This window comes from Hetaerina americana, unplaced genomic scaffold (genome assembly GCF_022747635.1).
Source record: "Hetaerina americana unplaced genomic scaffold, ioHetAmer1.1.p SCAF_148, whole genome shotgun sequence".
Taxonomy (NCBI): Eukaryota; Metazoa; Arthropoda; class Insecta; order Odonata; family Calopterygidae; genus Hetaerina; species Hetaerina americana.
In genome coordinates, this window is record NW_027286603.1 from 282,482 (window position 1) to 306,821 (window position 24,340).

Consider the following 24,340-nt stretch of genomic DNA (forward strand, 5'->3'; position numbering starts at 1 on the left):
TTCAACAATACCCCAGGATTTCCCCTGATTATGGCGACTTATTTATTGAAGGGAATAACTGCAATTGCAGGTATGCAGCTTTCAAATAGGGAATCTGTTTATCTTATACTTGCAATGTAGTATACGAGATATTACATTCCATGAATTAGAAAGCCATGCATTGTACAAGTTTATTATTATAATTATTTAAGAATTAACTCGAATCCATGAATAACCAGGATTGGAAATTGTATTCTTGACCAGAAAATAGTAAATGCAGAGTTTTATTAAAAGTTAAGTTACTTGAAAGGAAAACTTGATTTTAATGTTTGTAATCAAAACAGTAGTTTGCTTTTAAAGAGAGAAGTTCTAAATAATCATGAATTATGATGGAGGTAATAAAAGAGTTTGACCAAAAATATGATTGTATTCAACAATTGGCTAATTAAATTAATCTTCTATGTATCCTATTCCTTGGAAGTGCTTCCATATAACAAATTCCCCTATCCAAATGTTCCACCAAAAGCAATTGGCCAATTTACTGAAGAAAAGACTGCTTAGGCAGTATAATCAGGCCACGAGTACAAATGCAGTTAGGACTAATTATCCACTACTTTCAGTTCAAGCCAAATTTCACATCTTTGCTAGAAACTAACTCTAAAGGACCTGTTACTTAAAATTGCAGCATCAAATTACTTTCCTGTTGTTTGATTTTAATAATATTCTAATAATCGATGCATAATATAGTAAATTCAAATATGCCAGAGTTAATGGGCACAAGAGTCCTTCATAAAACCATCTGTTGACATATTTATCAAATTCTTAACTGTATTGGCTGTGTTGTATGTGCCCATGTAATTTCTTTGCATTCTCATTCTTTTGAAAGACCCAAGACTTTTTCAAAAGAGACTTTCTTCTTCCCGAAACTGAAGAGGCCCATGAAAGGATGATGCCGCGATTGACTAAAAGACTTGAATCGAAACCGAATAAGATCACAGAAATGATTTTTTGAAGTGCCATGAGGATCAGAAAAAACGTTGCCATGAGTGTATAAAATCTCATTGAGATTACTTTGAATGGGACAAAATAGATATTCACAAATAAATAATTTTTGAAAAAACAAGTCAATACTTTTGAACAGACCTAGTGACTTCACAAATTGTTGTGATCACATTGATAAAATTATCTGAAACTAGTTTCCAAGGTAAAATTACTGTAAGATGCCACCATTGATCATCAAATATTTGCTTAATTCAGTGAACCAGAAACTTACACTTAAAGCCCTGGGCTTACTTCCATTGCTGCATGCCTGCACACTGCTAAGAGCAGACAGACCTTGAGGCAATTTTTCCAGAGGAACAGAGGGTTATAAAGAGACAACATTTTGCAATTTGATAGTCTGAATATATTTTCATGTTCTGTACAGATTGAAATGAGTACATTTGAAAACACTCTGGATTTTTAAATCCCTAGTAGACAAGGCAAAGTCATAAATATACAACACAGTCATGACTAAGATGAACCTGTATGCATCCACACAAAAAAACCTCAGTACATCGTCTGATAACATCCAAGCAGAAGTGGATTGGCACACAACAAACCTTTATTTGGTCAAAGCCATCTAATGTTTAATTTAGGGTTGTTGACATCTATTTACATGCATTTGTGGCACAGAGCCATGTTTTTAAGTGCAGCGGTGTCTTAAGTGCATTTCTTGTATGCTGACAATTGTGGCCAGAAAGCAAGTTACTAAATTATTTTTTAAAATGTTTGGGTGTTTGGCCCATGCTTGATGTTGGCATGGATGTCACTATGTTGACATAAGCAAAGACTATCATGTTTTGACAAGATATTGACATAAAAAAATAAAATAATACTTATTTGGAGTAATACTCATTTTGAGTCATATGTACATGTGAAAAAATGGAGCTACCTCTTTTTTTGGATATAGGTCTTTTACATTTTTGGTAGAATTAACTTAAATGAAAGGAATACTTAAGAAATAGGTAGGTACTTAAATAAGATGAAGAAATGAAATTCATTCATATGGGAAATATTCCATAAACTGGATGAAAGAAGATAGCTGTACAAGAGGTTTTGCAAAAATTCCTAAACAGGCCAGCCATGCGTTTAAAGATGGGAAAGCTCTAAAAGACAAAATAAATATTTTCAACAGCTAAGCGAATTCCTAAAATGAGGAATGGGTTCTTTCAAGGAGGAAGTGGTAGCATTAAAAATAATGCAGTAAAAATTTCCGGAGAATGTTACACCAATGGTGTGAAAACAAGTGGGTATCACAGTGAGCTGCATCCCATGTATTTGATTAATCATATTTTGAATTAAGTAAAATATGATGCCATTGGTCTTTAAGTAAGCTGTTATTCAAGCTCCGATTTGATAAGGAAGCCTATGGAAAAGAGTGGAAGTCTGGAAAATCTTCCCATGTCAACTTAAAAATATATGTACATGCAAATGAGAGGCAGTGGAAGGCTGCATCTGGAAGATACAAAACCAGTCGCAAAGGAAAACTGGTATTATTAGTTTGTCGCTGCGAATGTGGTCGTGGCAATTCTACAACTATCTGCGCAAGTTATCCTCCCATTGGCCTCTCCCTTCAGTCTCTACTTAAGCAACAGGTGTTGCCAAGTTTTAACACCCAAACTTCAATTTTTTCAAAGCATTGGTCAAGTGGAGCATTTCAAGGCTCATCTGCGAGATGAGGGATTCCAAACTATCAACGGAGTCTAGGATTTCCACTCTTTCTGTGTGTGGGTTGAATCTGACTTCAAATGGTCGGGACATGCAGGTAGAGGTCCACCTCCTGTTAAGAAGAAAGATTATATTAGATCGAGCAGAAGAATTCATTGAGGAGGCTGTCGCATCCGAGTTATCAGAAGCAGACCACCAGTTAATTGTTTGTATCAAAGTGCCACAAACAGGATCTTATGGATGTGGATGATGTGAAGGCAGGGTTGGAAGTTTGGTTTGAGGGTGGCGACTCTGCTGTGGCAATTCGTTTTTTTTAGGCTAACCTGAACTTCTCCTTGGCATCTTCAAAGCTGTCTGCAACATAGTAGACTGGTTGGTACTCTTGGTCTTGATAGGGTTGGACAGCAGTGCTTGCTGGTTCGAAGGATCGGTGTTCAGGCTTGTCGGAAAGAGCATGGAGGAGCTCACCATAGCTGGACAGGAGGCCAGCACCATAAGCCTTCACATCTCCACCCTCCTTGCAAAGTCCGAACTCAACCGTGAACCAGTAAACCTAGGAAAGAAAAAAATCGTGGGGTCAAGAGAAAGGGAAAATGATGGGATGCAATGTGGTGGACATAACAGTCCAGTGGACTTGAGTAAGTGGTCAAGTGGTTCGTCCACATCAAGGGAGTAAGAGGTAGCTGGCAATGCTTACCGTGGAGAGCTTTTCAATTTCTGCGTCAGATGCACCCAGGGAAGCCAGTCCAATCTCTTGGGAGAACTGAGCAAAGCTGGGGTCAGCGAGGAGTGGCATATGTCCAAGGAGTTCATGGATGCAATCACTGGGCGGAGAGGAAGGATGATAAATTTATGTAGTCTTCAACGCAAAGGTTTGATATCTAGTAGAAAGCAATTGGTGCAACCTAAGTCAGGATGTCCCCAATGTTTGAGGCACCGCAGAAAAAGTACTTACGGTTCTGGGGTGTGGTATGGGGAAGACGTGTGCCTGACGTACTGAGTGCTCTGGAAGACCCTGAAGGCAAGGCTTGCAAGGAAGTCCCTCGCAGTCAGAAGTCCCGCAGCAGGTCGCAGGGTGAAACCAGTGTGTTCTGGAAAAAAGGAAGCAGAGGGTTGCAGTGAAGGGGTGACGTGATCCACAGGCAAGTGCACGAATTCCTTGTGTTTAGGAGCTCATCCTTACTCTTCAGGAAAGCAGACATGTCCTCAAGTTGGGGAATGCGGTCCTCACGGAAGATTCCCTCTTTCATCAGGAGGGCAAACACACCACGGAATTGGGAGCAGGCATGCTTTGGCATCAGGTCAAGCACTTGACGGAACACACCGGTCCAAGTGGAAGTCTCCGTCTCAGTGTAGTCTATGCGGGGAATGGGCTGGCCACTGCAAGAGAGAGCGGTCGGGTGATTGGTGCAACGGATCAGCCAATATGTTGGCATCGTATGGCATTGCTAAGCCGCGTGAGGAAGTAAGAAGAAGTAATAGTTTCGACGTGGGACTTACTATTTGTATTGGAAGGCGATGGCTGCTATCTCTCGCCTCCTCTCCCTGTACACCTTGTCGGCGAATCCAGGGTGGTTCATGTCGAGTTCAGGTTCATACTTTGTCATGAGGTGGTTGCAATGGTCCAAGTCTGATGCATGTCTGGGGAACCAGGGATCTTTGACAGTGACGGAGTTACCCGCTGCGTTGGATGGCGGGGCAGGGGTGGGGTCGGCGAGAAGGGAGACTCCGGCCAGGGATGAAGACTGCCGCAGGGAGCGGAGCAGGTTTAGGAGGCAGGAGCGTGGCATCTGCACTCGCACGAGAACGTCAAATTGCACGCCCTCTGATTTGGATGGGCGGGATTCCACGTGGGTGGCCGTTCCCTTCAGGTTCTGTGGAAGCAGAAAGGCGCCTTGTTACAAGTTTGGGCCTTCGACTGTAGACTATCAGTAATTTAGGCAAGCGACTATGGAACTAGAGGAATGGAAGGCTGTTCACGATCGCAGTGTGGGTGCTGCGAAGTTGTGATCGTGTTGATGCAGGTGCAAGTGTTAAGTGTGTGTGGACAAGAGTGAAGCAGTTTTCCTGCAGGCAGTTTTGTGGGCGATTGTGTGAACGAAGAAGAGACTAAAAGTATCGTACCTCGATGGTCTTCAGGATCCGGGCGAGAGAATTGATTCCGTCGCGCATGCGAAGGACTAGGGCTGCCCACTGCATCAAGTCTCCTTCGGCTTCATTTCCCTCCTGGATGACCTTCGCAAGGAATGCTTCCTCTTCAGTCATCCCCTCGTCTGGACAAGAAGAAGAACAGGTAAGTTGCCAGTTCACTTTTGAAGACAGTTTACTTACACGAGTATTACTTTAAGAAAATGGCAGGAACAAAGCAGGGTTTCAAAACCAATTAGGGAAACTTTCACATGAAAGCGGCTGTTTGCACACTTCCGGAGAGGATTCTCTCGATTCTAAGATCGCCATTGTCCGAGGAGAAATTTCCAAGTCGCAGCCGCGTGGCTTTTTCAAGTTGTGAGAGGTTGCTTCAGGGGGTTGCTGAATGTCTAGAACGTTAACGAAGTGAGCGAATGATCTCATGGGTGCAATGTGGAGTACTTTTAAGATGGCCGGGATCATGAGGTAATAATATCATTCGGGATGAGGGAGAGTTGCTCCACAAAGCCGCCCACAGCGTGACGGAAATGCGGTATAATATGGCTTAAAGTTGCGGAAAGATCGCGCAGCTGAGTGTGGTCCAGGGGGGGGGAATTGAGTGGTGGAAGTGTGTGCCGTGCTCTGGAATTGCAGAAGAAAGCTCCCTTCGGTTTGGGGCTCCGGGGAAAACGTGGCGTGGAGACGGAAAGGCTCGCACTCCGGGAGATGTAAAATGGGGGATTGGAAGTGGACGGATTACGTGTGGATGGGGAGGGGCGGGGGAAGTGGGCGAACTGGCGCGCGTGACAATGGATCGTAATGGCCACCCCGTTCTTTTAAAAAGCCACCCCCTCCCACACCGAGCTCCAGGGATATTTCACGAGGGGTCGCCCCACCCTGCCACTCGCCAACCCTCTTCAAAAAAACGTGCCGACCTTTCCCAACTTCCTCGCTGGGAGATCACCCCACCCGTGAAGACGCAGTGTGGCAGGGGCGGTCGATAGGCACCCTTCCGCCGCCCCTGCGCGCCCAGCAGTCTAGGTGTCTCCCTCCCCCCAGCCACGCGCCCAAAGGTCTGGAGGCGCAGTAAGTGGTTTCTTAAAAGGAGCCCCCGGCAGCCCCACTTCGCCCAGCCATGAGCCACGTGGGCTTAAGATCATAATCCCGCGCCACTTTTGCCACTATTCGCCTTCAGTGGGGGCCGAAGCGTGTGGACGGCTATTTAAGGCAATTAACAGAATTCCTCCAGATATTGCAAAACTGATTAAAATTTGTGCTGAATGTAAGAACGATGCGGGGGAACGTGTGACGGTAGCCAAAGAAATAAAGACATCCCTTACCAGATTCATATTCCTGTCCTGCAGGGGCAGCGTCTTTGTCTCCAACGGCATGCTCTGCGCAACAAAATGAGTACTTAAAAAATGTACAACAGAAAAAATTGCATTGCAAATAAAAGTTTAGCAAATACCTTTCGGGGAGTAGGGGAATAGTAGGAGGAAGGGAAACTTGAATTTGTTTGCGAAGCAGGAAGTATGAGATCTGCTCTTGATCGAGCTGAGACTTACGCAGGCCGGGAGGTAAAAGAAACAGAGGAATCGGGAGCAGTGTTAAGGGTATTCAATCGAAGGAGCTCTTACCGTTGGCATCTTTCTCAGCTGGAGCGTCATGGGCGTCTCCATTGGCGAGGTTAGTTTCCCATTCTCCGTGGAAGACTTCGTCATTAGACGGACACACTGCGTTAAAGAAGCATGAAAGGACAAGGAAGCGGGTAAGTGAAATGAAGTTTAAGCGGACGGGTTAAAAATCATAAGTAATGCATGAACGAAATCAAAGGTGAAATCGATAGAAAGACCCCCGCTCTTTACCTGTCTGTTCTTCGTCGGCTGGGATCACATAGGACTCGGCAGAAGAGTCTGTTGCAAGGCAAAATTAAACTAGTTAAATGTCGCGAATCCAAAGTAGCGAAATAATAAAATAAGGACTTTCCAAGACGAAATTAAGAACTATGCATATTTTTAAAGGCTTTAAGGTAGACATTTTTTTTGAGAAAATGAAAAAAATGCTCGGACTAAAAATCTAGACTAGTTTTTAAATGAAATGTAATGCCGGTTCTAAGAGAAATAAATGTTTTGATGCAAGTGCTGTTGTTGTAGGCTGGTTCACACCAACCGCAGCAGGTTCGCTATAGTCGACCCTCGCGGAGAAGGTCCAAGATCTTACCATTGCAGCGCTGGCGCGCCTCTTCCAGTACGGACTGCTTGGTTTGCTTCACGACCAGGGTCTCGAATCGGGCGTCATCAACAAGTGATCGTCGCCGGGCCGGGTAGCCATTCTGAAACGAGCAGAAGATAGGAAAATTTCTTAGACCAGCTTTTTTGTCAAGGGTCTGCTGAATTATATTTTAATTCGCCGGATTGTTTAGCACAATGGGAACTTTTGAAAGTTCTCGACGGAAGTGGCAAGTTGATGGCAGTTGTGGGAGAGTCCCCAAGTACTAATGCGGGAATGTCAGTAAATCATCTGATTTTTCCCTTCCCACGAACCCAAGGGGGATTGCTCTTGAGCCTTTCATTCGGGCCCGTACCCCGGATGCGATGGCGGCGGCCAGAAGAACCAATAATGTGAACGGATCCCGTCTTATGGCGTCGAAAACGAGTCAGGACCCCCAGCGCAGATTTTTAGAATTCCCCCGGGGAGATTTATGTTCTCCTGGGATCGCCACCGATGATTGGGGCGGGGAGGGGGGGGGGGCAAGGCAACAGGTTGAGACTGAAACAGTTTCAGTCTCAAGGCGGGGCCAAGCGAGCGGGCGAAAGCGCTCGTGGATTCCGTCTGACCGCCCCTCACCCTTTGAAAAGCGCCCGTCGCATGCGTTGTGTTGCCGTTAACCACCCGGTCGCACATGAAAGTTATTGTTGTTGAGAAATAGGAGGGGTAGAATAAGAGTCTTCGAAAAATCTGTAATGAGATTTGAAAACAATTTGATTAACTCTGCAATCTATTCACGAACCGAAAAACTTAAAATTTCGAACTTTCTTTTTTTTCATTTGGGTGTTGAGCGGAGGGAGGGCGTGATGAGAGCTATTTCACGGTGCTAACGAAATTTGCGAGGCGCCAGCGGCAGTTTGACACCGAGACACGCTGCCACCACGGGCCATCGAGATTAAATTCCCGTTCCATTAGTCCGGGCCTTTGAGGGGTCCTCCCCCCTCCTCCCGCCGCACACTTCCGTGCAGGGTTCGGGGAGGAGGGGGCGAGTGGGGAAGGGGTTAAACTGGGAGGATCGCCCCGGGCGAAGAAAGGGGGTTTATTGTGGAAGACAAAGGGAGGGGAGCGGAGGGCCGGGGCGAGAGGAGAGGGGGCCGCTCCCCTGTGGATGACACTCCGGAAAGTGTCTCCGAATCTAATTTCCCATCTCTCTCTCTCTGCCCTCCACACGCCGTTCCCCTTTCCACGCACCCTCGCATCGCCCCCCCCCCCCCGAGGCAAAGTGAGGACCCTCTCCATATCACTGCTTAAGTGGAATATACCGAAATAAACGCACTTCAAAAATGTTGCGACTGGCCCTCCTGGGTTTAATTATTTCGCGCAGCGAATGGCGTGCCAGTTTTCTGCGGATCTTATGTAGAAATGCGAGGCAGGAATGGTGGTCCTACTGCAGTGAACTTTATCGCTAGAAAGCAAACCAATAAGGCAAACTTGAAAAATGGTAATGTTGCACTTTAACCTGGAATGAACTGTCGCGCGGCTGCAAGGGATGCTACGCTCTAATTATTCTGGATGCAAGTAGAACAACAAAAATTGTGTTTTTGGCCATCCCGTTTCGTTTCTGCACGAGCATGCCGTTTCCGGATCGACGAGCGAAATTCAACTGAAGGAAATTACTCAGCCAGCCTCCCGTACTTAGTCTCACCTTGAACGGAGGCGTCTGGTTATTTTCAACTCTTAGGGAAAAAGGATTACACACTATTCTGACGTCTGAAAGAATTGACGGTGCTCTTGAGAGAGGACCGACTCTGGAGGATTGTCTCCGGCGCTTGTCCGCCCGGAATGTGCAGCACTCTAGGAACGGGGGGGGGGTACGTGAAAAGGGGCGATTTTGGAAGGGGGGCGCAGGATGGAAGGTGGCCTTAGGTCCAGGGAGGGTTGCGGAGGCAAACTTGGCTAGGGGTTAAGGCTCAGGGGATCGTATCGTTCGACGGGGGATCAAGCGTTCCAAATCCCTCAAATCCTCACTGCGTGCCTCGTTGCCGCGCGTAGGATTTTTTATACGGACTGCCGTCAATCTTCGCGAAGTGCGACTGGATCACTGCTAGTGGAACTCAAAAGCGATGGCCTCAGTATTTGAAGTCATATTCCAAGTTCGAGACACTTGCAGGTGCACAACCTCAAGTATTTGGATCTTTGTACAACCCAACGGGTCGGACCGAAATGCGTCTTGAGACGCGGACTTGTTTGTGAATATGCGCAGCTTTCACTGTCGCAGATATTTGCAGTGGCTGCCTTTAAATTCAATGGATCTTTAAGCTTATGATGTCAAACTCTTTAGAGCCAAGTCGGCCGTCGAAACTAAAGTGAAAATTGTTTTCCTTGGAATGTACAAAAAGCGCGGCGAATGGCGGGAAAAGATGGCGAATGCGGGTAGAACTCTCTTGACGATCCGATTTGCTTGTACGATGAAGTCCTCCTGAATTGTTTGATAACTTGTACCGTTATGGACTCAGCAGTCTGGAGGTATATAATTACGCATGGATTCTAAAAGGGAATGCACTATACGTCAACACATTCGCGTGGCAGAATTGCAAATCATTTTCGGCATAGGCTTTGTAACGAAGCAGAGTTCCATTTCAAAAGTGCCACTGTAGCCTCCGAAATATGCACATGTTGCAACCAAAATCATGTTTATTGCTCGTCGACTGCGCCTAAATAAAGAGAAGCCCTTCGAATTGTGGAATCGGTCCATAAAGAGTTAACTACACCACGCTTTGGCACCGCAACGTATTCTCCCAAAAACCCCCCACCCCTTTTGCTCAACGTCTTTTCTAAAGCCCTTATCGATCGCGTGCTCGTGTTTTATTGCGCCCCGCTACCCCCCCCCCCCCCCCCGCGTTCCCCACGCGCTGGGAACATTTTACGAAGAAATCCCGCATCTTAGGAATGGTGACCTTTTTTGTCAGTGGTGCGGGGGGGCTGAGTAGAGAGGATTTGAAGGGGTGTGGGGGGGGGGAGAATCCCCAGGGAACGGATTTCGGTGTCGGAGGAATCGAAAGGTGGGGGCGGGGACGCGCACCGAGTCGGGGAGGAGGGAAAAGGATAGCTAAGACGAAGGGAGCAAAAGGGGGGGGGGTTGACGACGGGGGGCTAGCTCTCGGGAGAGAAGTTTCCAGTCAAATGACGATCTCTCTCCTCCTCGTGGCGGAGGGTGGCTTAATGACGACCTTCCTTCCTGCATCCCACTCGGTGTGGTCCCATTGAGATCTCCCCCTCCCCGTTCAGTTCCCCTGCCTCGCCCACCCACCGAATCTTCCGTCGTTCGATCGAAAACCTTTCAATTCCGAGCCATTTGGAGATCGCTGGGAGACTGGTTGAGCTCCGCCCGCGCGGCATCTCTCGAAACTTTAAGACGCACGTACTCTTCACACTCACTCGGCCCCCGAGACCTTTCCAGCCGATGTTTTCCGAGAGGCTGCCTATGAACTGTCAAAACATCCCCCCCGCTAGTATTTATAGCCGATTTTTCGTCGGAGGAAAGTATTTCAAAGTGTAAACAGTGCGGCACAAAGCCCGCTTTCGCTCCTGCGGAACGCGCGACAATCCATCCGACGAGCGTCGGGCGTGCGACGAGGGACGACCCAAGTCGTGCGAGGAGAGCGAGCTTTTCTTCGATTGCCTTCGTTGCCCATGAACTTTCAGCGCGCAATGCGTGGCAGGTCAAATGAATGATTGGAAAGAATTCATGCATAAGGCATATGTCGATTTTAAATATTTCTCTACTCGAATCGGTTGGCGAGAAGAGGCACTTTTCACGGAGGGAAGCCTTTGACAAAATAACTGTAAGAAACGGGTTCCACAGAAAGGTGTCCCACAGGTGTTTCAAAGAAACTCGTCTCACACAGGCCTGGCTCGCTCCGAGGCCCTGGAAAATTTCTGGCCGACCTTTAAACCCAGCCGTAGAGACCTTTTATAATTCCACAGAGGCAACTAGTTCGACGCTCTGCACCCGACCTACCCTTCTGGGAGAGCCTTCCGTGGAAGGGATTCTTTTTTATCAAGAGCACTCGATTACTCTTCCTGCCGGCGTCGCCCCCCCCTCATTTTCCTGAGACTTGATTGATGGCAAGCCGAGAGAAACTGTTAGGAGCGCCCCCCCCCTCTACGACGCGCCAGCGAGTGCAGTTCAGGATTTTGCCCATGGGAGCTACTTCAGACAATCACTTTGTACCGACCAGGAATGTTCTTTCCCCGCGGGAAAGTTAGCAGTGTACGTTTGACGAATATATGAAGACTCAGGACAATTTCCTCGCCGTTGCATTAAAGCATGTTCAGGTTCAATGCGATGACAGGAAAAGAATCGTCATGGCGTAGCTTTCCCACTTGGCGCTGAAAATATTGGCACTTTTGTTCACCTGTACGTGATAATACGGTGGATGAATAGGTCAGGGAACTTGACTAAAAGGGAGGCAATTTCACGATTTAATAATTTATTAATATGCTGGTTTAAGTAAACAGCCAATTACGGAACCGAATACCTTGTCAGTATTTCTCCACGAGCAGCCGAGTAAGGAAGTGGCGCGCATGTCTAACGGGTCTTCCGTCGCTGCGGGACTAATTCGAGCTATGATGAAATAGACGAAATGTGCAAATGCGAAGAGTCACGTTTTTCTCCGATATGCATTAATGAGCAATTTATTCCGGGAGACGCTGGGGTATTGCCTTTGCAATGGCATCGAAGTTTCGTGTCAGATTGTTTAGAGAAATATAGTTACACCTAACTGTCGGGATGTCTGTTTTCTTTGTCACGCATCACACTGATCCGAGCAGTTCGAGGGAAAGGAGGAAGCGTCCAGTTAGTGGAACCCTTTTAGTAAAACTCTGTTGGGAATCCCGTTAAAGTATGAAAGGATATCAGGCAGCGGAATCCGAGGAATCGAATCCTGCGAGGTCGTTAACTTGTCATCTCTTCTTCGGCACTGCGAGATAAAACGAGGCGACCGATGACATTTCGATCACAGTAATGGCAAATGCGGCGGACAGTTATCGCCCACGAGAATTATCTATGAATCCGCGAATACCGCCTTCCAATGAACTGTTTTATCAGTTCCCTTTCCGCTCGAGACACTTGTTACGGCACCAAAGGGCCGTCGCTGGAAACTGCGGAGATGGCTAACGTCACATCCATCTCTTTTACACCACCGCTCTGCCCCTTCCCGTCCAGTTCAGTCCACCTCCTTCCCTTTGCACTTCAACCCTTCCTCCCACTTTCAGTTCGCGTTCATCTGCCTTCGCGTGGCAGACTGAAATGAGATCATACTCTGGATTCGCAAGACTACCCAGAAAGAAAATTGCCAGCCCTGTGGTCCCAGACGTTCTCCATTTTCGAGGGAAGTATTGGAGACCATTGGAGCCAGATTGTCTTAGAATGAGAATGGAGGATGGGGTCCATAGTGGCGTCCTCAAGTTTCACGCTAATGCCGGAGAAAGAGAATGAAATAATAAGGGATTCATCGTGGAGGTGGTAGAAAACTGACCAAAGATTCGTTCAGATCTCAGAAAGATCATTCAGACAGTCAAAGTTAAGAAGTTTTAATGTACGCTGTGCGAGAGAACATTTAAATTTCCCGAGAACGGAATTGCCGTGATTTGTATTGTTTACCTTTGCCTACCAGCTCCGATTATGTTGGCACCTAACGCCAGGCGCAAATTATTGTGCGTATTAGTTATCAGTTAGGAAAATTCAATACTGCTAGCATGATATCTCTCTCTCTTCCGACTGTAAAATCCATGCTAACCGAGGATGGTTGTAGGAAGGATATATGTAGCTTTCTTCGAGATAGGATGACCAGCCTGGCGACAGTTTTGCAACAACGGTGTCTAAGGCCCCTGGAAGAAGGCTCTCCAGGCGAGTGGATCGTGGGTCATGCATCGGTCGAGTGGGAGGCAAGCCCTTTGAGATTTTAGAAGCAGCCCCCGTTCTCGACGCGTCCTTGACTTTCCCTCCCGCGGCGAAGCACCTTTCACTGCCACTTCCTTGGCCGGGACTGCGGACGGGTGGAGAAGGGGACGGGGTCCGCGGTCATTTAGCGCGGGCGTTGAATAAGACTGGGTTAGGTGAAAACTGGAATATTAATACGAGGATTGAAAAAAACTTCCGACTTAAAGGACAATCTGGGTTGCCGTGATAATGTCAAAACATTTTTGTTATGGCCGTCCGATGACGGGACCGCACCTCTCTCTTTTGAGTCGATGGCCAACCATCCACTTTCGGGGTCGCCTCTGGTGTCAGCGTGGAGCGAGTTGACCTCACTCCCAATTTCGTGTCCGCGGTTTCAATAAATTATTCCCGCTCCCCAGCTTATCCTCCTCCCGCAATCGGATGAATTGCCTCCCGGAAAGGACGACTGACTTTACGTTTTTGAGACTCCACAGCTTCCACCGAAGGCTTTCCAAAAGCCAAGCTTTATAAGTTTGGAAAATGCAAACTGTGAGCAGACTAACCAGTCAGCATTTAATTCTTGTACGTAATACACCTTTGCCCTCAAAATATGTTGTCATCGTTCCACTGTGATCGGAAGGAAGGAACCTTATTAGCACGGGCTGAAACATTATTCGTTCGAGAATTCTGATCAACTAACCGCCTCACAATTAAAAGGCAATCCACTTTGCAAAGGGAGAGAGCGACGTTTCTACCGTTTGAAAGCATATTGCTCTCAGTGGACAATGTTTCACTGATACGGCGGACTCATTTCGTCATTAATTTCAATTAAAATTGATAAGCTACGCTCGAATCTGCTTCGGTTTCCAGATCGCAGTTCCGATTGCCGATTTTCCTTTCTAAAATCCTCGACCTCCTCCCCCGGTCAGCCTTCCATTCCTCACTTATTTCGAGTGGCCTTGGGACCTTGGGAGAGTCTCTGGGAATCTGCGCTGGGATAACGGGGAAGAGGTATGAGGGGGGAGCGGCAGGGGGTGGGGCCGGGAGGCAAGTGAAGTTGAGACTAATAGAAAGGGGTGGGGTAGGGCGAGAGGGTGCTAACCAGGGTGAAGGCGGGAGAGGGAGCGGCGGCGCAGGAGGGAGAGGGCAATTTCTAAGCGAGGGGGTGGCAGGGGAGAGACGGTCGTGGGGAGGGGGATTATTACAATACGACTGAACGCTAGAGTGTACTCGATTGTGAGGGGAGGCGAGCTCCACAGGAAAAAAACCAACGATCACCAACACTTGCTACCAGAGCATTGCATTAGCTTGAAACTATATTATTCTTTTTTCCAAGGTTGCCTGCAACTTTCGTAGGAATGCAGTTTGAGCTGCAGGAAAGTTGAATCGGACAAGCTCCAATGGTGCCGGGAGTAATTTGGCTACAGTAGTCATTTTTGCGAGATCAAAAAGTCGCGGCGAGTCTAGGAAAATACAAATTACCAACATTGCAGCGATTCTAACGACGTGGAAAGAATGAACCACATTTTCCCCAAATTTGTTATAACTATATCGAACTCAAAAGAGGCAACACGTTTCGAGCGCCCACACCGAAATACTCCTCTGCGAGTGCCATAGGAGAACTAGGCCATTTTACTTTTCTCGATTTTTTCATCTTTGTCAAGGCTACCTGGATGCCCTCGCTCCCGTTTCCCTCGCATGGGACGTGCCCTTCCACAGAGGGCAGGTTTTTTCCTACGATGGATCAAAACAGTCAACCGAGCGTTGCTAGCCAAAGGCATTTGCCCGTGTAGGCTTGACGGGAGGGGGATATTGAAAGTGCGACATGCTTCTACGGAGGAACCTTTACGAGTGGAAGAAACACCAGTGGCTAAATCGTGCCTTTTGTTCTACTTCTTCTAAACAGCCGCGCACAAACCCAAGTTGGCGGACAATCCTGAAAATTGTCGGGAGCATTTAAAATTACCATCGTCCGCCTTCCCAGCTCACATCGTTTGAACATTACACTTCCGCCAGCGGTCAAGATTTTCCCCAGAGGATTTCAACGCCCGTCCTCCCCAAAAGACAAGGACGGCCTCGTGCCGACGAGGCATTTCCCGAGAAATATATATGGAGCCTGGTCCCGCATTAATCCCACTCGATAATGCTTGGAACGAGGTCTCTCTGAGGAAGAGAGAACTGTGATATCCTTCCAATCTTATTGACAACTGAGAAGGGAGCCATGCGTTCAACACCCAATTTTTCCGAAATGTGAATTCCTTGACCCATTGCTCCAACAGATAGCAGGCGGAAATATGACCCTCTGATAACCAATAATGCGCTCATCACCAATGGAATAACTTTGAAGCATTTAATTCTTATCAACCTCTTTTGGCGTCCGATTGAAAATCCGGCCGGTCCATTTCTAATCTCATTTACGTAACCGCACGTTTAATTGCTTGACTCCTTTCAAGTGATTGAACTGTTACACTTAAGCGGACGCTTTATTTGCGAATAGCTTCCGGTGTAATGTTATCACCACTTGCCACTGGTGGTTCCCCTCAAAAGGTCACGTCGATAACATAGCTCGTTTTATGGAAGGGCTACTGCGGGGTGACGTTTGCAGCACAAATTCGGTACCGACAACAAATTAAAGAGTTTTATGGACAAAATCGCAGCAATACGAAAGAACTTTTGTACATTTCGACATCAAGCTCACTTACATCACTTTGTAAAATTGGCCACTAGCGTAATTTAGATAATCAATTTCTCTAAAGTCTAATAAAACGTGTTACATTTTACTCTATTTAGTCTTCGTCGACCCTATAACGAGAAGCACTTGAAAAGGTCCTCAAATAGTTCTAAGTTAGAGCAAACAAGTGACACTAAACGATTCAATTAATACTGCTGTTAGCTTAAATTTGTAAAAACTACTTCGGGATATTTTACAAAAAGCAAAAACTATGACTTCATAAGGTGAAATGTTTTACATTACACTCCTAGCAGATCTCTGAAAGCAAAATATGATGCCGTTGCGGAAAAGGCTCGGGAAAATTATTAGAAAGGTATTTGATTATGTAAAACTTAATTACCTCAATACTGTAGGATTTCTTGATGGCGAACATCTCGCGGTTCTTCTGTGCTGCCACGGCCATCATCTTGTGAGCGGATTTCTTGGACGTCGATCTAAAGTCGAAACTCAAAGAGCGCAGATCACCTCCGCAAGACTATCAAAGTTTTCCTCCGTCGGAGTACGAGGAGCTAAAAATTCTATGAGCTCTCTAAGAGGCTATCCGCGACAGTGCTCAGCAAGTCTCGTTGACTTAAGATGATCCAAACGCCCAGCAAACTGTATGGTCTCCGTTCAGCGGTCCGCTCCTGCCTTTACACTCTGGAGTGCAAACTGCTTTGATGGATAAGATGATGGGTGCGGCAAAATCTACCTTCCCACAGTCCGTACGACCCTCCTTCTACGAGATCCCAAGTGTGTCTGGGGTCCCAGTCGGTCAGGTGCTCCTTTTAAACAACGGTAGGGGCGGCGCAGCGCCATCGCCTCGCCCCGCTTCGCCCTCCCCCTTCGATCCTCCCTCCGAACTCCCGCACTGGCCGCGGGACCCCCTCCCCGCCATCCCACTCCCGAACTCCGCGGCGACCCCCACCTACCACCCTCCTCCGCGACCATTCTCCTTCACCCCCCCTCCCCCTTTCCTCTCTTCACACAGCACCCATTACGAAACTGATCGTTACGGCAGGAGATGGTCTCACTCGGGGACAATCGTAGGTGTCCACCCGCACCGTGTCCCCACCCTTCAGGAGTCAGGGCCCCCTCCCTCCATTACAAGTAGTCCAGTCCACTAGCGTCCTTTCAAACTCCCCCACCTCCCGAGGGTCGCCCAAGTCTTCCCTCTTTCCCCTTTACGTATTCCACCACCTCTCTCTCCCCCCCCCCCATTCCCTCCCTCCCCCACATCACATCCCTTTTTTTCCTACCCCTCCGACCAGGAAAAAACCCCTCCCACTCTGCCCACTCCCCCGCCCCGTGCCGGGTCGAGCGAGCGTAAAATCTCGCGACCTCTAAACTGTTGTCTCCAAATGATATGGCCCTTGTGTATGATTGGAAATGCGTTGCGGCACCAAAGTTGATGATTTCGCTGCCAGCCGGAATCATTCCCGTTTCGTTAATTCCCCGGCAGAATATTCCCCGCTTATTTCATCTCCTTCTGGCGTCCAGCGGTCGAGGGGATTTCAAAAGACGTGCGTAACTGCGCGTCGGATGAATGGCTCCGTGCGTTGGGTTCGCGATATCCGACGCGCGGGATTCCCGTGGACTTCGACCCTGGCGGAGTTCAAAGGACCGGGGCAAGTTTCCATTCAATTGTGCAGCTTATTACGGCTCCGAGTTGGGTGAACGAGGCTCCTTATGCCTTCGTGAATGTGGTATCTTTGTCGGTACTGAACGAAAGGGAAATTCCAAGTTGTTGGCAGCCTATCGCTTCGTTGAGTTTGCTTCATCAAGTGAGTGATAATGTTTCTATTAATCGAAGATCATCGATTGAAGCAGCTGTGTTGTTCATCGTTTATTCCGCTCGTCATTTCACGATTATTTAGTGCTTAATTCCGAGAGGGTACCAGGAAACTATTCTTGGATTGTATTTTGAAGAAACGATAGATATATTTCGTCGCCAATTTATTTTTGCCTCGCACATTTGGCGGTAGGTGCTTACTAAGTTTGACAACTGAACGTTGGCGTCATGAGGTCTGTAAGAGGTCGAACGGTATTCCCGTTCTTCGAAACGGTGGAGTTGATTCAGCACAGTCGAATCGGGATCTGCATCTGCACAATTCTCCGCGAGCGACGGCAAGGGTGTGTGGCAGTGGGCCACATGCATGTGGAGTTATTGCATGTGTACTCTTCTCAATGCATGCCTGTTCAAATTAAACTTATGCACGCATGCATGCCTAAATGCATAATTTATCAATCGCAATATTTGAACAATTCGTGCAATTGTAGCATTCCAGTTTATTTGTTTCCTGGATCTTGGGTTCGAATTTGTTCTGATTGCTCATCGTGCGAGGGAAGAGCGAGTGATGGAAGCACTCGGTGGCGACGTCCGTATCTGCTATTCTAGCCCGGTGGTCGGATCTATCGACACACGCATTGGCGCTATAATACTTCCCTCTCTGTCGCAAGAACACTCAGATGTCCCGTACCTTTATGAAATCCTCCAGCCCTCTTGGTGAATCAAGGGGCTCCCAACCGAAATCCTTCAGCATACCCTTAGCTCTTACTCGCCTCTCGCAGCAATTTTCAACAAACCTAGCGGATTTTCTCGCGACCGCGATGATATGAAAAGCGAATTCAAGAGAGATAAGGAAAATACGAAAATATCAATTTTACGATGATTGTGCCTTTGATCGGTCGGGTTCCCGTGATTTTGAAAGAATATGAAAGTAACTATTAATTGTTGCCTATTATTAATTATTAAAATTCGACGCCCTGAGCGTGGTAAAGAGAAGAAGATGGCAGTCGTGCTCTGCACGTGATATAAACCGGATGCAATCAGTGCAATTGCGTTAATGTGCTCTTCACATGTCAGCACAAACAGCCGTCGTTGACTGTTTCGGATTACTGATTTGCATTCGGCGTCGAATCAAGGCAAAGACCTTTATTGCTGATCGAAGATAGGCGTGGTAACACAAGGCGGGAACTAGCTATCTCGTGCTAGTGATCTGCTCAGGTCAGTGCAAATGTTTGTTGCATACTCTCTCGTCAAATAGTAAAGCATTCGTCTAGTTATGCGCAGGAATTCAAAATGGCGCGGGCGTGTTGCTGTTGTCCGAGTATTAAAAAAATTATTTAATTTCTTTTTGGGCGGGAAAGATGGTAGCAGCATCCCGTGGCGAGGACGAGGTATTTCCGCGGTTGCGTGTAGAGGGATGTTGTAGTGAAAAAGTGAAGTTTGTAAATATTCAATACTGTGATGCGGCCGACCTTATTCTGCGTAGCCACGTTCTGGTATATGTTTAATAATAATAACTTTGAAGATTTATTACGTAATATTACGATTGTCACATAACAGAATGGCAATCTGAATTACGAGTTCTTGCATCGGCACTGAGAAGTTTCCTTCTCCCGATTGATGGAGGGTAGAGGATTATTCAGCCCAAATACATTTCCAAAGCTCTCCAAATTCATGCTTCTTTCGTGCGCATGAATTCGTGTGATCACAATTTGAATAAAGTATGAGGCTCGTAGCGAATTAGCACTAAAGGTAACAACGACGCTACATTTTTGTCTCTCAGATTATCCGATCATTAATGAATGCCTTTCGTTGACAATTGGCGGGTGATTGGCAATGCCTGACGGGGAAAATCGTGTGCAATTAATCGAATGCCAAGATATTTGACTAAGTGGAGCATGAAAGAGCTTTGCTGTGATTTACACCATGGATGAATCAGATTTAAAATACGAAACACTATCATTAAAACACAACAACGTGCCCTCATAACCAGCAGCGAAATTGTAGGAAACCGCTAAAGACGTTTTTCAAATTGAAGTGCTTTAATAAGTACTCGTGCAAATGGTGTCTGAAGTTGAAAATACCTCGGAGTCAGGGCAGTCCAACCGTTTCGGTTCCGGAATTGAGTATTCCGGCGTCATTTCAAACTGGTCGTTTAGTTTCCACACATAATGCGTTCAAATGCAAGTGATCTTCCCTGTTCGTTAGTTTCAGAGCAATCTATGGATAAGGACTTAGTTGCCAAAGATTTAGTTTTCCCTCAGATTAATGTCATTCCAAAGAAAATAACATTTGCGACAAGTCTGGCCATATAGTACGCAGATACATTTTCCCTTCCCCATTCCACACCAAAATCATCACACGTAATTATCATCGAATTGAGGCCCCTTTGGATGAATGGCATTTATTTCGCACATTTATTCATCGCGTTATATTCTCGCCATTAATTTATTCTTCCCCGGTAAAGTAGCTCTTTTTATGCGTTGAAGTAAGTTACTTACTCGATCCAGTCTTGCATTTTCGAAAGGACTCGGCCCACGCACGCCACCCAGTAATGCGCCACCCGACGCCCCCTCGCGAGAGAGGAAAACCCTGTTCCCGTTCCACCCCCGAACACCCCACCCCCTTCGACGACCACCAGCAGAGTCAGTCACGGCTCCCCCACCCCCAACCCCTTGGCTCCCGCCTCCCACAGCTCGGCCACGCCCCCTCCGCCCGCCCCCACTCCCCTCCACTCTCCGCACGCGCTAACCTGCCTCCTGCAACCCCATTGGTCCAGCCGCGGCACCCGGAGGTGGCGGGAAGCGGGATTCCCTGCTCCCGCCGCGCTTCCACCCCCCGGCCTCCTTTTCCCCCTTCCCTCCGCCCTCCCCCTTCCATCCCGAGGGGGAGATTTCTTGTCGATGCGATGGTATGGAGAGCGGGTGACTCATGCGTGCCGGGCTCGCTTTGATGAAGGGCTTTCCTGCCATGCGGGAGCGACGATATGGGACCTAGGCTCGGCCAGGTTCGGGGAGGAAGAATTGGTGGTGTTGGGATGAGTTGATATTCCTCTTCCACCGCCACCACGTCACGGAATCAGTCGTCAATGAACTTTCCAATGTCTGCCGCCGATGCGCTCGGCTGTCGGGCGACGCGGTCGCTTTCGGCGCGCGGGGCAGCGCTTGCCCCGGGGCGAGGATGACGTCGTGGGACTCGTTTCCCTCTTTGTCGTCGAATCTAATGGACCCCCCCCCTCCCTCTCTTTCGTTTCCCCTTGGAGTTCGAAGGCGCATCCATCGAGGCCCTGGCCTTCCCGTGACGTCACTCGCATCTGTGGGTTCTCGTGCGCTGCGGGTCCACAGGGGAAGGGGGACGCACTCTCCCCGACGTTAGAAGGATTGGGGGAAGGGAGAGGTAGCACGCAGGAAGTTATGAAATAAAATTGATTCGGATTTGAAGAGTGTTGGCCCTTTCAATGAAGTAACCCGACCCGTCGCGGGTGAGTTGAAGGGCAAGATGCGAGCGAGAGAGCTGGAACTCGGCAAAAAGCAAATACCTGTGTTAGACGAGTGTTTGAAGCATCATCGAAGTTGAAGTTGCTCCAAGGGAATAATTCTGCACTCCTCCCTCACTATCTTCGTGATTTTTACGTGACATTTTACAAACCAACTGGACCCATGCGTTAATCGTCTGTAACTGCTTCGTCAATTCACTTAAGTGAAATATGTGGGAAGGAACACGCCCTTAGATTTTTGGCACGCCATGGACCAAAATTGAAGGTTTTTAATCTGATGATCAACAGTGAGTTACAATTAGAAAGGAATTAAATACTGTACAATTTTAGCCATTGATTCTTTTGGTTCTAAAAGAAAGCGGAGGCACTGCGTGACTTCGCCCGGACATTCCCCTTTCCTTTATGTGATCATTGCCTGCACATGTCCATGCACTTGTACAAATGTTTGTAAAGTATAAATATTTCTGATCTCCCACGAATGTTTCCTTTGCCAGGGTATGTGATGTACTCATTGTCTGCGAATCCTATGAACCTTAAATCTCCCATTATGTATTCGTGATTGCATCTTCTATTTTGAGAACTGACCTGCTTCATATTTCTAAGTATACTCTAACTTAATCTGCGACGCATAATTGCGCACTCGTGCCTTATCGATCAAAGGAAATTTCACCTACCCTGAACTTCAAAAAACCCTAGCGATTCACTATGGAGTAGTGCCCTCAGCATGTTCTGTTGCAACTGACCTTTGCCGTCTGTCGCCTCCCCTAATTGCTACGTCTAAAACGATCGCTAGTAATGTGTGGTTTTATGCCCATGAGGTCTGTGTTTTTCTTCTTTTTTGCCAAGGCTGATTTTTCTCTGAGAAATGAGCACAGCGGAGAGAGGAGGGATGTGGTGAGGTGAGCCTCCCATTCACTCGCGTCTCTTTCCGCCTTCCCGGCACGTCCTCGAGGAGCGGATCGAGGACCGCTCGTGTCCCTCTTCAAAAGGTGGTGGCTGTTACCCAAGGGATACGACCGCGGATGAATCCAGATTCATTGTCGGGAGGACTGATTATTGCAGCGAATGCAAGATTCTCTAATCCTCGAGTTAAGAGTTGGTGGAATTCCTAGCGTGCCTTCCGTCAGTGAAGAGGACACCACAAAAGTGAAAATATAAAAATCAATATTTAATTGATTCATGAGCAGGATTTTAATCACGGCGCATTCCGGTCGTCGGGCGGTCGAAATGCGGCCAAGATCGTTCAGGAAAAGTCGTTGCGTTTTATTTAATTTGCAATCTACATTCCATTGTGGCTATGAGGTTTCGCGACTATCGTTAATACTTTATCCATTTGAAGAGGAAAAATAGGCGGTTTTTACGTCATTTTCTTGTATGTGTCAAGTTTGAAAGTGTGCGAATCTATTTGCTCCACTCTAGGGCGGGTGTCTCCTACCACTTCAGGCTGCCGCGAACTGATCTCGATATCACCCTTCATTTCCGTCTCAAGAGGTCCTATAACTTGATTTCCCCGAGCAGTTTTGACTTTTATCATGTTTATTTTTCTGCATGTGCAAAAAGTGAAGTAATATTTCATATTACTCGTAAAATATCCGAATCCTTATTACTTAATACTTTAAGAAAATACAGCTGTTAAGTTAGGAATGAGACAGAAGACAAATACTTTGACTGTTTGCCAAAAGTTTTGTGTCAGTTAACACACATTCGTAATGTTGGTAAGGATAGGCTGTGTTTTAAGTGTTGTTTCTAGTGATGTATCATCGGAAACATTTTCATACGAATTTATCGAAACTATAGGATGCATAGCCTACAACAGTGATGTATGAGTATTTAGCGACATTCATACCCTATACGCGACGCGAGTTTTGGAAATCGCAGTAACTTTAAGTATTTAGCGCTTTATAAACTTACATTCCAATTTAATATGCATCAAAATACTGTCATTTCCGCTTATACAGGGTGAAGCAGAATGGACTCACTGATTTGACGGCTAAACTGTAAAAAAACAACCAAGGTAATTAAAAAAGGTTTTCATTTCTTAAAACTGCATTTAATACCATTTTGTTTTTATTAGGTTTTGAATAATTATTTGATTAAGGTGGTAACCTTGGTGAGCGACGCCCATGTTGAGCCGTTCAAAAAGGTTTTCGAAAACTCTCCTCAGCATATCTTTCGTGTTATTCCAGCGATGACATCTCTGTAATTGCCTCCTTAAGAGCTTCCAAGGTCCTTGGTTGAACTTTGTAAGCCTCAGCTTTAAGATATTCCCATAGAAAAAAATCTCAAAAAGCTCAAATCCAGGGAGCGAGGGCCCATGGAACATCCCCTCCTCGTGAGGAGATCAAGCGGCCGGAAATTGTTCTTGCAGGATTTGTCGTGAACGACGGGCGGTATGAGCCATCCTGTTGAAACCAAAAGGCTTCTGTGTTATATTCCTCACCATACTCTTCCATTTTGGGGAGTTAAAGGTTCTCCAGCATCTCACAATAGCGCACAGAATTCACAGTAAAGGTAGAACCTCGAGAGTAAGAAAAGTAAGGCCCAACAATGCCTATGGAGGACACAGCGCCCCAAACTGTCACTTACTGAGCACTGAAGAGGTCTCGGGTGAAGTTTCCGAGGGTCGCCCATTTGAAAATTTTGCTTATTTACTGAGCCGGGGGGGGGGGTGAAAATGCGCTTCATCGCTAGACCACAGCGCCCTCTGCGTCGCCAACGTACTATCATTGTTCGTTTCTACGTCTGGTGGGGAAATGTAATGAAAGAGTTAAAGAGAGGTGTTATTTTGTTCTAGTTAGACCTCATTTGGAATATGCCGCAAGTATTTGGGATCCTTGGGAGAAAATTTGGCGAAAAGAATTAGATAAAGTCCAGAGAAAATCCGCTAGATTCGTTAAAAATTGTTATGATAAGAACACAAGTGTGACAGGTCTCTAAGGGGAATTAGGCTGGGAACCACTTGAAGTGCGGAGAGAACAAGCGAGGCTTAGACTTTTAGAAAGGTTCAGAACAAACGAGTTTAACTATGACACTGAAGGAATTATAATGGCCCCACACTACTTAGGTAGATCAGACCACAAAGATAAAATAAGGGAGATAGATGCAGATACTCATTCTTTCCCCAAACAATCAGAAATCATAATAGTAAGAAACCGAAGTCAGTTTAGAATTATTAAAAACATTTAGTTCAAAAGTCGGAACACAATTAAATATCGCAAAGCTGTTAGGTATACTTTCAGGTGCATGTGTATGTTAGTTGGTAGTTTGAATGTTTGCATGTGTGTGGGGTGTAAGTGTTCTTGCATGAATGTATGGCATGTTTTTTTGTGGATGTATGAATTTGTGGTTTTTGCATACGGTTTTTTTCTTTTCTAAATT

General features: G+C 46.7%; 1 protein-coding gene across 1 annotated transcript; it reads right to left on the minus strand.

Moving 5' to 3' along the window:
• Positions 1 to 1,361: 1,361 nt before the first annotated feature.
• Positions 1,362 to 16,425, minus strand: ple (tyrosine hydroxylase ple). Its single transcript, XM_071583729.1, has 12 exons — positions 16,039 to 16,425; positions 7,036 to 7,147; positions 6,681 to 6,728; positions 6,453 to 6,548; positions 6,156 to 6,209; positions 4,813 to 4,961; positions 4,189 to 4,562; positions 3,872 to 4,068; positions 3,644 to 3,779; positions 3,386 to 3,512; positions 3,012 to 3,241; positions 1,362 to 2,800 (listed from the first exon to the last, which is right to left on the minus strand). Exons 1-12 carry the CDS (start codon positions 16,102 to 16,104, stop codon positions 2,629 to 2,631), a joined length of 1,761 nt encoding a protein of 586 aa, XP_071439830.1. The 5' UTR covers positions 16,105 to 16,425; the 3' UTR covers positions 1,362 to 2,628.
• Positions 16,426 to 24,340: the final 7,915 nt, after the last annotated feature.